This window comes from Staurois parvus, unplaced genomic scaffold (genome assembly GCF_062004578.1).
Source record: "Staurois parvus isolate SC_StPar_1 unplaced genomic scaffold, SC_StPar_1.0 ptg000978l, whole genome shotgun sequence".
NCBI lineage: Eukaryota > Metazoa > Chordata > Amphibia > Anura > Ranidae > Staurois > Staurois parvus.
In genome coordinates, this window is record NW_028318774.1 from 277,188 (window position 1) to 291,153 (window position 13,966).

At 41.7% G+C, this 13,966-nt stretch overlaps 1 protein-coding gene across 1 annotated transcript in view; it reads right to left on the reverse strand.

The window, feature by feature from the left end:
* The window catches only part of FANCM (FA complementation group M), a 226,066-nt gene that overhangs the window by 209,946 nt on the left and 2,154 nt on the right, over positions 1 to 13,966 (reverse strand). Inside the window, exons 2-4 of the mRNA XM_089657217.1 lie at positions 13,001 to 13,173; positions 8,144 to 8,221; positions 4,248 to 4,406 (exon numbers count right to left, since the gene is read on the reverse strand). Coding sequence (XP_089513343.1) covers positions 4,248 to 4,406; positions 8,144 to 8,221; positions 13,001 to 13,173 — 410 coding nt within the window. The remainder of the gene's footprint in view (positions 1 to 4,247; positions 4,407 to 8,143; positions 8,222 to 13,000; positions 13,174 to 13,966) is intronic.

Genomic DNA, 13,966 nt, shown 5'->3' on the forward strand with positions numbered 1-13,966 from the left:
TAACGACCAGTGTGCATGAGGCCTTGCTCTAGGTTCACATCTGTGCAGGTGGCGCCGCTGCGGATCCACAAGAAAATCCGTGCAGCCGCACCACCCACACAAAGAATTGCGGACCCGCGGGCGGGTGCCATTAGTTCTAATGGCACGCCGCCCGGACTGGAAACGTAACCGTACTGGGAACCGAGATTCCCGTGCGGGCTGCGTTTTCCAAAGATGTGCAGCGACTTCTTTCCTTGCGTGTCACGGGCATCCTATCAAATGAATGGGCTCTTGCGCCCATGCAAAACGCGGACCGCATGGCTGCACAGATGTGAACCAAGGGTTAAGTTGAAGTTTTACATTTTCAGTGTGCAATTATCCACGTCTATTTTCTCCACATGAGGTGACCAGGGCCACCTGAGGTAATTAGGTGACAAGAGTGGTGGACTGACCTGAAGCGGTGTTCACGCTGTTGTGGGCTTTGACTGACATGTGGAAGGGAAGTAATACCTTTTGACAAAAGGACATTATGAGAAGGTGGGAAGGTTCTTACAAGACAACCTGTCCCTTTGCCCATTCAGGATTCTTTAACCGTTTCAATACCGTGCAATTTTACACCTTCCTGCCCAGGCCAGTTTTCAGGTTTCAGCGCTCTCACACTTTGAATGACAATTGCGCGGTCATACAACACTGTACCCAAACTAAAATTTGATCATTTTCTTCACACAACTAGAGCTTTCTTTTGGTGGTATTTAATCACCACTGGGGTTTTTATTTTTTGCTAAATTAACAAAAAAAGACCAAAAATTTTGAAAAAAAACCACATTTTTCTTTGTTTCTGTTATAAAAGTTTACAAATAAATAATTGTTCTTCATAAATTTAGGCCGAGATGTATTCTACTACATGTCTTTGGTGAAAATAACCCAAATTAGGATGTATTTTTTAGTTTGTAGGAAAGTTATACAGTTCACAAACTATGGTATAGATCTGAATATTGATCAATCCTGAAGTACTGACAGCCAATCTAATATCTTGAGGTCCAAGAATGTCAGAACAGTACAGATATCCCCCAAATGACCCCTTTTTGCAGAGTAGACAGTCCGACGTACTTCATAAGAGGCATGGCGAGTTTTTTGAAGTTGTATTTTTTTGTCATAATTTTTTGGAAAATGAAAATATTAAAAAAATTATTTTCACAATTTATTTTTTTTACATACTGTCACCAGTGCAGTACAGCGTCATCATATAACTGGCATGGCGGTGAACAGCGACACTGACTATTGACAGTATGAAAAAAAAAAAATATTTTTTTTATTTTTTTTATTATATTTAATTTTTTATTACATTTTTTTTATTTTTTTTTAAGATTTTTTTTCATATTTTACTATGACCAAAATAGTACAATGTTACCATAGTAACACTGTACTACTTTGGGGAAGTGATCAGTATTTTTTTTTTTTTTACACAATTTGCTTATAGCAAAGAATTACTTTGCTATAAGCAAGCATTTACCTGAATGAAATCGATTCATTCAGCTTTTTTTTTTTTTTTTTTTTTGTGCTTAGCTGTGATTTGGTCACAGCTAATCACATGACATGTGCATGTGATTAGCTGTGACCATTCACAGCTAGGCACTAGTATACAATGGATGGCATCATGAATGAAGCCATCCATTGTATACAACTGTCATGTGACCTGCTGTGATTGGTCACAGCAGGTCACATGGTACCAGCAACGGGAGCCGGTACTCGGATCTGTCATCGGCCGTGTCCGAGGTGCACGGGCGGTGACAGATCGCACTGCTGCGTCGCTCTGCAACCGCGCAAACCGCGCATGTGCGGGAGCACGCCAAATGGCGTGCACCCGGAAAGCTGCAGCGCTTTTCAAGCCGCCAAACGGCCATTGGCCGGGCGGCTAATGGTTAAACTAGAAAAGCTATTTTCCAGTCCAAAACAAAAATTAAAAAATAAACCCGTCTTCCATACACAATCTTTTTGCAGGCTCAGCATACTTCACTCTCCAAGCCTTCTAAAAGCTTGCTGAAAGTAACCTGTATGAATTTAATCAATTAACCAAGGTGTGGCGCTATTAGTCCTGGAACCAATATTCCACCAATCATAAATACATAAGCGTACATGAAAATGAGTATAAATAAAAACTACAAATATTTGTGAGCAATCAAACCAACATCGAAAAAAAAAAAGTCAAATAAACTCAGACGTCTATCAAAGAAATATTCACCATGTCTTCAACAGTGCTACTTATACTTCTTCCAGCCATCAGTAAAGTGTATATATCTACCCAATTTGCAGATATGTGATCAATCAAAAATAAAAAATTAAATCACAAAAGTCTATTAAAAAGTTGTCAATTGTCCCTTCAATAGGCTTCTCCCAACCACCAATGCTGTGCATGCATCCACTTTATATACCACAGTGCTGCCCTTCACCGGATGTACTCTCACCTGGTAGCTTTGACCCCCAAATAAATGTAAGGTCAAAAGGCGTAAGTGTCCCCTTTTAGAGGGTCCTCAAAATACTCCTCAGCTTATACTGGAATTGCAGCAAGATTTTCCTCCTCATCCGAATTCCCAGACCCTGTCCCTTTAGGATTCCAGCTAACCTCATAAAAAAGCGCTCAGTAGTGTATTACCTTTAATAACCACATTTATTCCATATTCAGATTTAAAACCACTCACATTGTGTATCACCAACCTGCAGTCATAAGCATATGCAGCAGTATAGATTTTCAATACACCAACAAGAAGTATAGTTATATAGGAAGCTATATACAGACCGCAGTGCGTGCTAACATCATCCAAACCTTGCCCCTACATGTTTCGTCACAGGGTCAAATGACTTCATCAAGGGGGGAAAAAAAAATCCAAACTCACAATGAAGTCTTTCAGCACTTAAGGTAAGGGCAGAAACCCGAGTTTCTTTGTTAGTGCAAGTGTATTCTAAAGCTACAGCTAGCAGTCCCATTAAGATATTTAGGCTGCTTTCACACTGGAGCACTTGAAAAATGTGCTATGTGCATTGTATGTGTAGCTATCGGCTGGTTTTTAAAGTGAAAGTAAAGGCAAAACCTAACTCAAAACCAGGGGCGGACTGACAACTCATGGGGCCCCCCGGGCAATAGGGGATCATGGGGCCCCTGTGTCCTTGCCCAAACTCAAAAAAGCCTATGAAAAAAGTACCAAGGGCATCTCATGGGGCCCCCTACTGACCCCGGGCCCTCAGGCAGTGCCCGAGTTTCCAAATGGTCAGTCCGCCCCTGCTCAAAACCTACTCCCAGCAACATTCTAAGCCTAATCTATCTAGTCCAGTAAAGAAATAAAAACAAAAAATAGCTACACTTACCTATTCTGCAGAAGCTCCGGTCTGGTCCCAGGTTCAGCGGCCAGTGGTGGCTTTAGTGTGTAAGAGGGAGCTGGCAATGGAAGCCCCATGCCTCTGTGTGCAGGAGAAACACTGACAATGGCTGGGAAATGCCTGGGAAGTGATGTCACTCGTCTACGGGTGATGTCACTTCCCAGCCGTTGTCTGCTTTCTCCTGAACAGAGGGCGCTGATGGAGACCGAACCGGAGAGGCTGCAGAATAGATAAATATAGCGATTTTTTTTTTTTTTTAATTTATAGGGCTAGATAAATTAGGCTTAGAATATGGCTGAGAGTAGAGTTAGTTATTTAGATTTTACTTTTACTTCCACTTTAAAGGACATCAGCATATGTCCGCTCCTTAATAACCAGCCAGTCACTCGTTAAGGATATTGGCAGGTGCCCGCTCCTTAACCTACATATTTTGCCATGTGACCCCAAAAACGCATCCTGACTGTTTTTGATGCATTTTCCATTTACTTAAATGGAAGATGGATTATTGGTGCGCTTTTGAAGAGCACACCAAAGATGCAGCACGTAGGAGTTTCCAGACCACAGCGCAGCAATGTGGAAAATCATAGGATTTAAAAAGGGAATCATTTTGGATAAGATGTTTTTTGCACTGGAAAGGTGTGTTTTAGTGAAAGGTGGCAAAAAGCACATCCAAGTGCGAAAGCGGCATTATTCATCGCTCCCAAAACTAGAAACGAAGGCCGATTTGGGGGCTTCACAAAAGCTGCTTAAAGCATGTTAAACATTGTCCTTCAGATGTGCATTTTTAAGCAAAGATAAAAATTGCCCCTGTGTTTAGGGCCCAACGCCAACACAACACATGAAAATTCAGCTTTATTGGTCATAAAATATTTCAGTAATTATATATAACGTACCTGCAAATAGGACTTTTGTACAGCTTCCAACTCTTCGCCAAGAGCTACCACAAATTTCTCCAGCTGCCTTTCATGGGAGTAGGGCTGAATATCAGGAGAGTCCTCTGATCTGAGTTCTATGTGGCCAATCAGCAGGTTGGACACTACTTGCTGCACAGACTGAACAACAAAAACATTTTTTTAAAAAGATGAAGAGCATTGCTCATTTTAACCTCTCTAGCTGACACTTGGGTTGAACATAGGCAAACATCAAATTCTCCCAACTTAAGTTTGACTTGAAATGCACAGACCATAAATAATGTATTCCCAATCCTGCTGATTTACTAGCATAATTAAAGGATAAAGTTCAACCATTGACAAAAAAAATTAAAAAATGCACTTTTTTGCAGGTAAAAAAAAAAATGTGCATTTACTATTTTTCATTTTAGGGGCATGTAAAGCATTGCACCAGCGATCAACAGATCGCTGGTGCAATGCACAACTTCTGCAGACCTGTCTGTGTATCTGTGTGCTTGTACCTGGTATATTCCGACAGGAAGACACAATGAACTACCATAGCACTCCACAGTGCTGTGGGAATTGATTGAGAACTACAAGCCGACAGTCACAAAGGCTGTCAAGACCTGTCGTCATTTTCCATTCACAGAACACTGAATAAGTGATGTGGCCAGGCGAAGGACGCAGCGTGGCGCATGGCCACGTTTCTTTTAAATTGTGACAGCTAGCGGGGGGGGGGGGGGGGGAGAAGATCTCCGCTAGCAGTCACATCAGGGGCGGTACTTTTGTAACATGTTACATGCTGCATATGGGTGTACCATGTTACGAAAAGGTGAACCTATCCTTTAAGCCTTTCTCAACCCTTTTATCACGGAGGAACCCTTGAAATAACTTATAGGTCGCAGGGAACCTTTGATAAAAATGTTAATACCTACAACTCACAGTATGCTAGCAGGATCGGATATAAGTTACGGATATAATAAAAGGAATAGGTAATGTACCAATCATGAAACAAATCCAATAATAATGGTCAGAAAAGAAATGCAGGTACTAACAATTGTAGTGTCCCTTTACATTGGTGCTCAGTGGAAAAGTACCTTTTACAATGGTGGTCAGTATAAGATTGGAAATGATAGGAAAAAGTTTCCTTTAACAATGATAACCAGTAGGATAGGTGCCCAATGCTGGTGGTCATCAAGGGAGGTGCATTTGTGATTAGTGGAAGGTATGCTTAATGCCAAAATAACCCCCAGCTCTCTCTGGAGGAACCCAAGCGTTGAACAACACTCTGGCTGAGAAATGCTGGTATAATACAATAACAGGGGAATCAACCAAACATCCCTGCCAATAGCAGCCTCTCTGGATAGAATTTTTTGTGATTTAAAAAAGGTCCAACTCTGCATAGTTGGCCACAGGGCAAAATAATATGATCTACATGGCTCCACCCACTTTCCTTAAACCAATAAACCTTGAGTTGGATGGGGAAATCCTCCCCACTGAGCCCCTGTATTCCGACAGTGGGGGGGGCTACCCACCATCAAAATAGAGTGATCAGCACTGTCAGCTCTAGGTGACAGTGCCCATAGTGGCAAAAATCTGACACGGCAGTTGTACAAATGTCCATTGGTAGAACGGCTTCTGTACAACCACTCAACCCATAAATGGGCCAAAATTCGGTTGGTTCCTGCTGAACTGGACACCTTCTGATCCATGTATATCTAGCTTCACAAAATGAAAAAGAAAAGCAACTGATGACCTGTAAAAACTTTGGTTTTAAGATGGCTCTGCTGAGCTTAACACAGGTTTAGAGGAAGGCTTTTAGTGTCTTTAAAAGATAAGTTCACCTTTCTTAAAAAAATAAATGCACTTATTTTGCAGGTAAAAAAAAATCATCTTTTTTTGTTTTTTTAAAGAAGCTGTAAAGCATTGCACCTGTGATCAACAGATCACGGGTGCAGTGCTGGACTCCTGTAGACTGTCAGTGTATCTGTCTGCTGGCATCTCATACGGGCATGCAGTTACTCCCTGACACTCAATTAAATACCTAGAGGACTGGAAGATGTAACATGTTCCCAAAGGTGAACTTATCCGTTAAGCCTATTCCACCATAACACTGGAGTGGATTTACCAAAGACAATTAGACTGTGCACTCTGCAACTACAGGTGCTCCTCATGTTCTCCAGAGCTTAGGAAATGCGGTAAAGCTTCACTTTGTAAAGAATACCGAAACAGGTGCAAGAAAAAAAAAAAAAAAAAAACCAGCATTTTTTTCTTGCAAATGACAGGATGATGGAAATCAGCAGAGCTTCACCACATTTGCTAAGCTCTGGGGGAAAGGACAGCAAAGTGCACAGTATTTGCTTTTAATAAACCCACCCCATCGTTTCCCCAAACAGAATCAAGGAACAGGTCTGAAAAAGAAAAAAAAGAAAAAAAAAAAAACACCACGTAATCAATAGACTGCAGACATGCAGGACAGTAGAATATGGGCTTTGGAAAACACATCTGAAACAGAGCCTGTAACCTTATCTGGATCTAAAACAGTGAATCTGAAGCCTCTGGGAGCCATGGCTAGGTATTAAGCCCAGGACCCTGCATTCACTATATCTGGTCTCCCACAGAATATACAACATGGAAATGCAATTATATTTAGTAAATATAAACTGCTAAATACCTCTCATCAGCAATAAATAGCAGTCCTGTGATGTATATCAGTGTCTGGCCAAGCACTGGTTAAAGCTTGTAGGAAGAGTTTTCATTCTCCTCTGACTGTCCTATGAGGCTGCATGACCCCTGACCCTCTGTATGGACAGTGCTGATTGGCCATGTGCTGATCACATACAGTACATCCTCCCAACAAGAAAAAAACCCCTCTAATATACAACAAACTGAGAATGGGCACACGGTCTCCTAGGGCTCTGTACTATCAGCAGATGGATTGGGGACAGTAGAAGGAGGATCAGAGAAGACAGTCTCAAACAGCCTTTTACACAATGCGGTAGATTATCCCCTTAGGTACCACAGCAGGTAGAACAAGCATGCTTTACTGCATATACAGACTGATTTTACTGTTGTGGTTTTAGCAACACTAAGTGAAGCCATCTGATGGCCACAAGTATATATTTAGGTCATCTTGTATCCTTGTTACACACAGAACCACAGATAGTGACTTCCAATTCAGGTAAGACAGTAATACCTGATGGTATGTGATGAAATTACATGCTAGCATTGCCTCTTGGACCCAAGATGAAGCTTTTGGACATGGCAATAGAGAAAGGAAATCTAATGACCAGATAATGTCCTGTTTTCTTACCAGAAACCCAGTTAGCAATTCATTACGTTTCTTGGACTAGTGTGGCTAGGACTGCAGTTAGAATGCAAAGCTTGCCATACACTCATACAGGACATTCCTCTCATTCAGTCACTGTCCAGAAAGTGAGAAATCTATTAGATTCCTCCATCTATGCTGAACAGCATGAATGGAGGTCTCCTCCCTGCCGGGTATTGTGTTCTGCACAGCACCTGCAAATGTCACAATACCTGCATCTGACTGGGTGCACTTACTGTACGTTTTCCAACCAGATCATTCAAGTTTTCAATCTAGTAAGGAAGGACTGGAATGGCCGTCAACTTTATATTGCTGCCTGTACCCATGTTGGGGAGATTTGCCCTCACTTCCTGTCATGGTGATTGGTGCCACTGGGACAGCAAGTAGTGGTGGGTAATCTCGTTAACCAGAACACTGACATCAATAAACCCCGACTGAGGCCCTAGTCCTCCTCCACCATAGCAAAAAGCTTTTAAAAAAAAAAAAAAAAAAAAAAAAAAAAAAAAAAAAAAAAAACACACAAAAACTCTTCCTGTTCAATGTACATGAAAAAAAATATTTGCTGACTCACCTTTGTATCACTGCCTGGAGTGGCACTAAGCGCTAAAATCCGAAACTGCCTAGTATAGTTACTCAGCTCCCGAACAACCTGGATAAGAGGGAAATACAAAATTATGCGATGCAGAACTGCACAATTCTGAAGTAATAATAATAATAATAATAATAAGAATAAGAATAAGAATAGAATGAATATAGCCAGCTTTCGATATTCGAATTTTGAAAAGAAAAAAAAAAAAACAGAATACATTAGAATCGAAGAGAAAAGAACAGAATAAATTAGAATAGAACGGGGCATTTTTTGCTATTTATCTCTGCACTACTTTAACTGGTAATTGCGCAGTCATGCAGCCAAACAAAATTTGTATCTTTTTTTCACACAGATAGAGCTTTATTTTGGTGGTATTTGCTCACCACTGGGTTTATAATTTTTTTGTGATATGAACGTAAAAAAGACAGAAAATTTTGAATAAAAATATATTTTACTTCCTGTTCTAAAACATATCCATTAAAAAAAATGTTTAAGTCAAATTTCTTCATAAATTTAGGCCAAAATGTATTCTGCTACATCTTTGATACATAAAAAATTCCAATAAGTGTATATTGATTGGTTTGCATGAAAGTTATAGCGCATACAAACTATGGTATATATATACTGGATTTTTTTTTATTATTTATTTTTAATACTAATGGCGGCAGTCAGCAACTTATAATGGGACTGCGGCAGGCAGTCTGACACTAACCTCACCAGTGACATTACTACAGTTAATACTATACACTGTCACTGTACTAATGGCACTGGCTGGGAAAGGGTTAACATCTAGGGCAATCAAGGAGTTAAAGTCTGCCTAACAATTTGTAATGTGTGCTAATTTTACTAAATGATCTTTAAACTTTCAGATCTCTCCCTCTGTACAGAGCTCTGTGTTGTTTACCAACACAGAGCTATGGGGTTCTGAATGCACACAGCCGATCAACAGGTCCCGGCCGTGAATCATTAGCCAGGACTTGTTGACAGGCTCCCCATGTGTACTATCACAGCAGGGGCCGGTGGGGGGGGAACTTGCGCCCAAAACCTGGAAGTAGGAGTGATGTACCTAGACGACACTTTACCAATAATGGCCACCCGTCTGCAGCACATTGCGGGCGGGCGTTAGGAGGTTCAAGACACATAGCGGCAAATTTACTAAAACTGGTTCACTCAGAATCTGGTGCAGCTGTGCATGGTAACCAACCAACTTCTAACTTCAGCTTGGTCAGTTAGCTTTGGCAATAAAACCTGGAAGCGGATTGGTTTCTATGTAGTAGAGCTGCACCAGATTTTGTACTCTCCGGCTTTTGTAAATAACCCCATATTGTGAATGGAAATATTATTTGAACCGTACAAAACGGTGCCTGGATTGACATTCATTGATTTTGTATATCTATAGAAACAAATAAATGTGGCTTTGTATTCAGTAATAGAACATGAAATATAGCCATTAAATATTGGGATTTGATATCAGCCCTAATCAATCCGATCTACAGCAGAGCTCAGAATGGAAAAGGGAGAATCAGCACAAGAAGCAAGTCAGTTGTGCTTCAGCGGTCATGTGCCCACCATATAAAGAAATGACAGGTGCCAGGCGGGTTCTCTCATTCTGAGAAGACATCCTCCCACTCTACGTGAGTGCCCTGGGGGGGCGATCAGCACGGCGATCAGCAGTGCGCTGTGTCCCTGGGACACAGTGGATCACTGATCAATGAAAAGAGCTGATGACGTTGGCTGCCATGTGATCAGCTGTGTCCAATCAAAGCTGATTGTATGTGTGATGGGAGTCACTTTGGGTGGGGGGCCCATGAAACACAGCTCACTTTGGAGAGGTGGGGAGACCCCCGTCTCAGCTCCCCATATCCCTCTTATGTGTAAGTCACCGTGTCTTAGGGGCACAGGGTGACTAATGGACGCTGAGAATGCGGTTGGAATTACTTCAGATGTGACAGTAATATTTATCAGCCATATGAAGACTATTCCTGGTTGTTGATTCTGAACTAGACATGTGAATTGAAGCAGCCAGATTGTCTGCTCTTTAGTGAGATCCTAATTGGTCCAACCATTGTCTAGGTGTCAATTCCCATTCACCTTTTGTTTGGATCACCCAGCTAGCTAACCTAATTAACTTACTGTTTACAGTGTTAAGTCTATTTCTGTGTTTGCATATGATCATGTGATCAGTCTCAATGTGTATTGTATAAAAAAAAGCCTGTTTGAGTTTAAAATACAGAGTTCCATGTTCAGACAAACGGTTGTCGTCTAGTCTTGTTTGGTCAGCAGTGGTGTCCGTGGATCTGTGTTCGGACAAGGAAGAGGGAGTCTAACAGAAATACCCTAGTGCAGTCGGGGTCCGGTTCCGTTACAGCTTGTAAATAAGGAAATGCCGGTTATCGGCATTCCTCTCCTCACGAACTGTCACGCTGACAACTCATGAGAGGAGAGCCGGTAGTCGGCATTCCTCAGAGGGGACATCTAAACTGATCATCAGGGCACTGATGATCAGTGTGCCCTGATAATCAGTGTAGCACCATCAGTGTCAATCAATGCCACCTGTCAGTGCCCATCACTGCCACATATCAGTACCTACCAGTGCACATCAATGCCACATATCAGTTCCCATCTGAGCTGCCTATCAGTGCCACATATCAGTGCTGCCTTTCAGCGCCCAACAGTGATGCCTGTCAATGCCCATAAGTGCCGCCTATCAGTGCAGTCACATCAGTGAAGGAGAAGAATCACTTATTTACAAAATTTTATAATAGAAACTAAGAAAATTTTTTTTTTTTTTACTAAAAATTCAGTAGTTTTTGGTTGGTTTAGCAAAAAATAAAAACCCAGGAGGTGATTAAATACCACAAAAAGAAAGCTCTGTCTCAAAAAAAAAAAAAAAAAAAAAAAAAAAAAAAAAAAAAAAAAAAAAAAGGCGACTAGAGATAAGACACAGCAAAAGCAAAGGGGGGAGGGGGACAATGCTCACACAGAGGGAGTCATGCTTGAGGTGATAGTCAGAAAACTGTTGGATAATGATTGAGGAATCCAATGTCCAAATTAAGGCCGTTATCTCTTGTGTCAAATAGAATTATTCTTAGTTCAAAAATTTTTCTTTGCTGAGGGATTTGAAATTTAAGAACTAATATATTGAGGTCTTCGACTGTGTGGTTTGGTTGTGCAAAATGGTGTCCCACAGGTGTGCAAAAGTCATCTTCTTTATGTTTCTTGATGGTATGTCTGTGCAAATTCATCCTTGTTTGCAACTTCTGTCCTGTTTCATCAACATAAGATCCTTTGCTGCATTTTCTGCACTGGATAAGATACACAACATTACTGGAGGTGCAGCTGTATGATCCGGAGATATTGAAGATCCCTTTTGAGTGTCTGACACTTTTTGATGGATTGATTTGGTTGCACAGTTTGCAGCGGGTTTTTTTTTTTTTCTTTCATCTCTTCTAACATTCTGTTAAAACTTTGTGAGTAGTACTGCTTGGACCTTGAAGGGGACACTCCCCAAAAGCTCATCCTCAAAATTGTATGTTCGTGCAAATAAAAAAAAAAAAAAGTGTATCACAGACAGTACTCAATTGTTTCTGTCACAAATGCACTAATACGGCTACAATCACCTCAAGAGAAAAAAAAAAATTATAAAAATTTCATACGAGTACAATGTCGCATGACTGCACAATTGTCAAAGTGCGACAACACTGAAAGCTGAAAATTGGCCTGGGCAGGAAGGGGGTACAAGTGCCCTGTAGGCAAGTGGTTAAACTGCAGGTTGTAAAGCATTGCACCCACAATTATGGGTGCCATGTCAGGATCCTGCAGACCCTCAGTCCACTGTCTGCCCGTACCTCATAGGGGCAGGCAGTTCCTGAATGGCAGGTAAAATCAATGAACTACAAGAGCAGTCACCAGCAGCCTTGTAGTGAAGTGAGAATTAAAATCCATCTGTCGTGGCGGCACTCCAGTACCCTCGCAATTCACTGAGAACTAGGGTTTCACCAATACCAGTACTGATACTAAGCATTTGCACAAGTACGCATACTCGTGCAAATGCTCCAATACCAGAACCCAATACCTTTGCAGTGCAAATCGCACTGCAAAGTGCACTGCACCCGCAGGGAAACCGCATATGATCTGGACAGGAATCGCACAGCATACCTGTTCAATTCGCATGCGATTCTTTCCAGTGCAATTTGAGCCCAGTTATTTTGTATAGGCTCAAATTGCACCGTAAAGGTAACGGTGCGTACTCGACCGAAAGTATAGGTACTCGTACGCGCCGGTCAAAAAATCTATCGTGCAACCCCATTGAGAACAAGTCGCTGGCCGCAGAGGCAGACAGTACGTGTAGTTCATTCACAAAATGACAAGGCCATGTTGATGGAGCCCCACATGGCACCGTTGTATTGGAACTGTGCCAGTGGGTGTGGGGAGAGGATCCCCCACCCACTGTCACAGGGAGCTGGAACATGTTCTACCCTAATTAAAAAAACCCAGTAATTTACCAGTTAACTGTATTTCCAGGAATCTTCCAAGACAGTGTAGCTCCCTCCCAATTACTGTACCGTTATACACTGGCGTTCCGTCATTCAATGGACTGGTCATATATTGTTCCTGTGTTTTTATGCTTTATCCTAGGCCTTTGGTTATATTCCTGTACTGAGGGTCCCCTATGGAGAGAAGCTGTTTATGGAAAAGGTGGATCGGGTGTTTTCTGCGAGGAGCCTCTTTATGTGGTGAAGCTGTCCTGGAAGATGACGCGGGAAAAACATGTTCCAAAGGTGAACTTATCCTTTAAACAAATTTAGACTTGGCTCCAATGATAGCCATCTGACTTACCTGGCAATATGCATGATTGCCTAGAGCCTTGTGAGCTTCATCTATAACTAGACACTTTATTCCAGCAGCAGGGCAGGCACCTCGGGTAAGATCATTCACCATGACCTGTGGTGTTAGGAAAAAGACCCTGTGGGAGTGCCACATGTCTTTGCGCTTCTGCACTTGAGTATTACCTGTGAACATTAAACAACACTTCTAAGAAGAGTCAGCTGATAAAAAAGTCAAACAAAAGTAACAAGTTAAATATTTACAAGCAAAGCATAAATCTTTGATAAAAAAAATGAAAACACTGAGAATAGAGGGATGAAACTGGGCTAGAAGAAGAAATGCAAAGCTGTTGCAGTAACTTTAACCTCCCGGCCCTTTAAGAGTTTCGGAAGCTGGGAGGCGGGCAGAGTTTTAGGGTCATGTGACTGACGTGATTCGCCATCACGACTGGAAAGAGTCCCAATCTAAAGGGGAGATCGGGACCTTTCCGTGAGTCGCGGACATATGTGCTGGGAGCGCGCTCTCAACACATGTATTTTCTAATTACACACAAATATGTGGCCGCTCAGCGTCAAGGCCCAGACGCCGAGAGACCGCACATTTGCGTGCGATCGGCATCAAGGGGTTAAGTTGCACAATATAATATATTCTTAAACACTGAGCTCAGAGCTACTGCATCAGGGAAGAAAAAACACATGTGATGGGGTTCAAGTCAGAAAGAGCTCACTTCTGTGATGGTGAAGGGGAACAGCTAGGAGTGTCTTAGAAACGTCCTAGCAACAAGGCAAGATGGGATGATGTCATCTCATGGAGTTATTCAGTCAGGTGTCAGAAGGTATGTAAATGGCAGATACCTATAGCAAGGGCATTGTTCAACATTGGTCAAAGCTGCACAGTTTGTTTTATCTACAGGCTCCCCTTTCCTGCATAGGCAGTTTTTTGGGGTTTTTGTTTGGAAACGGTTCCTTAAAATAAGAA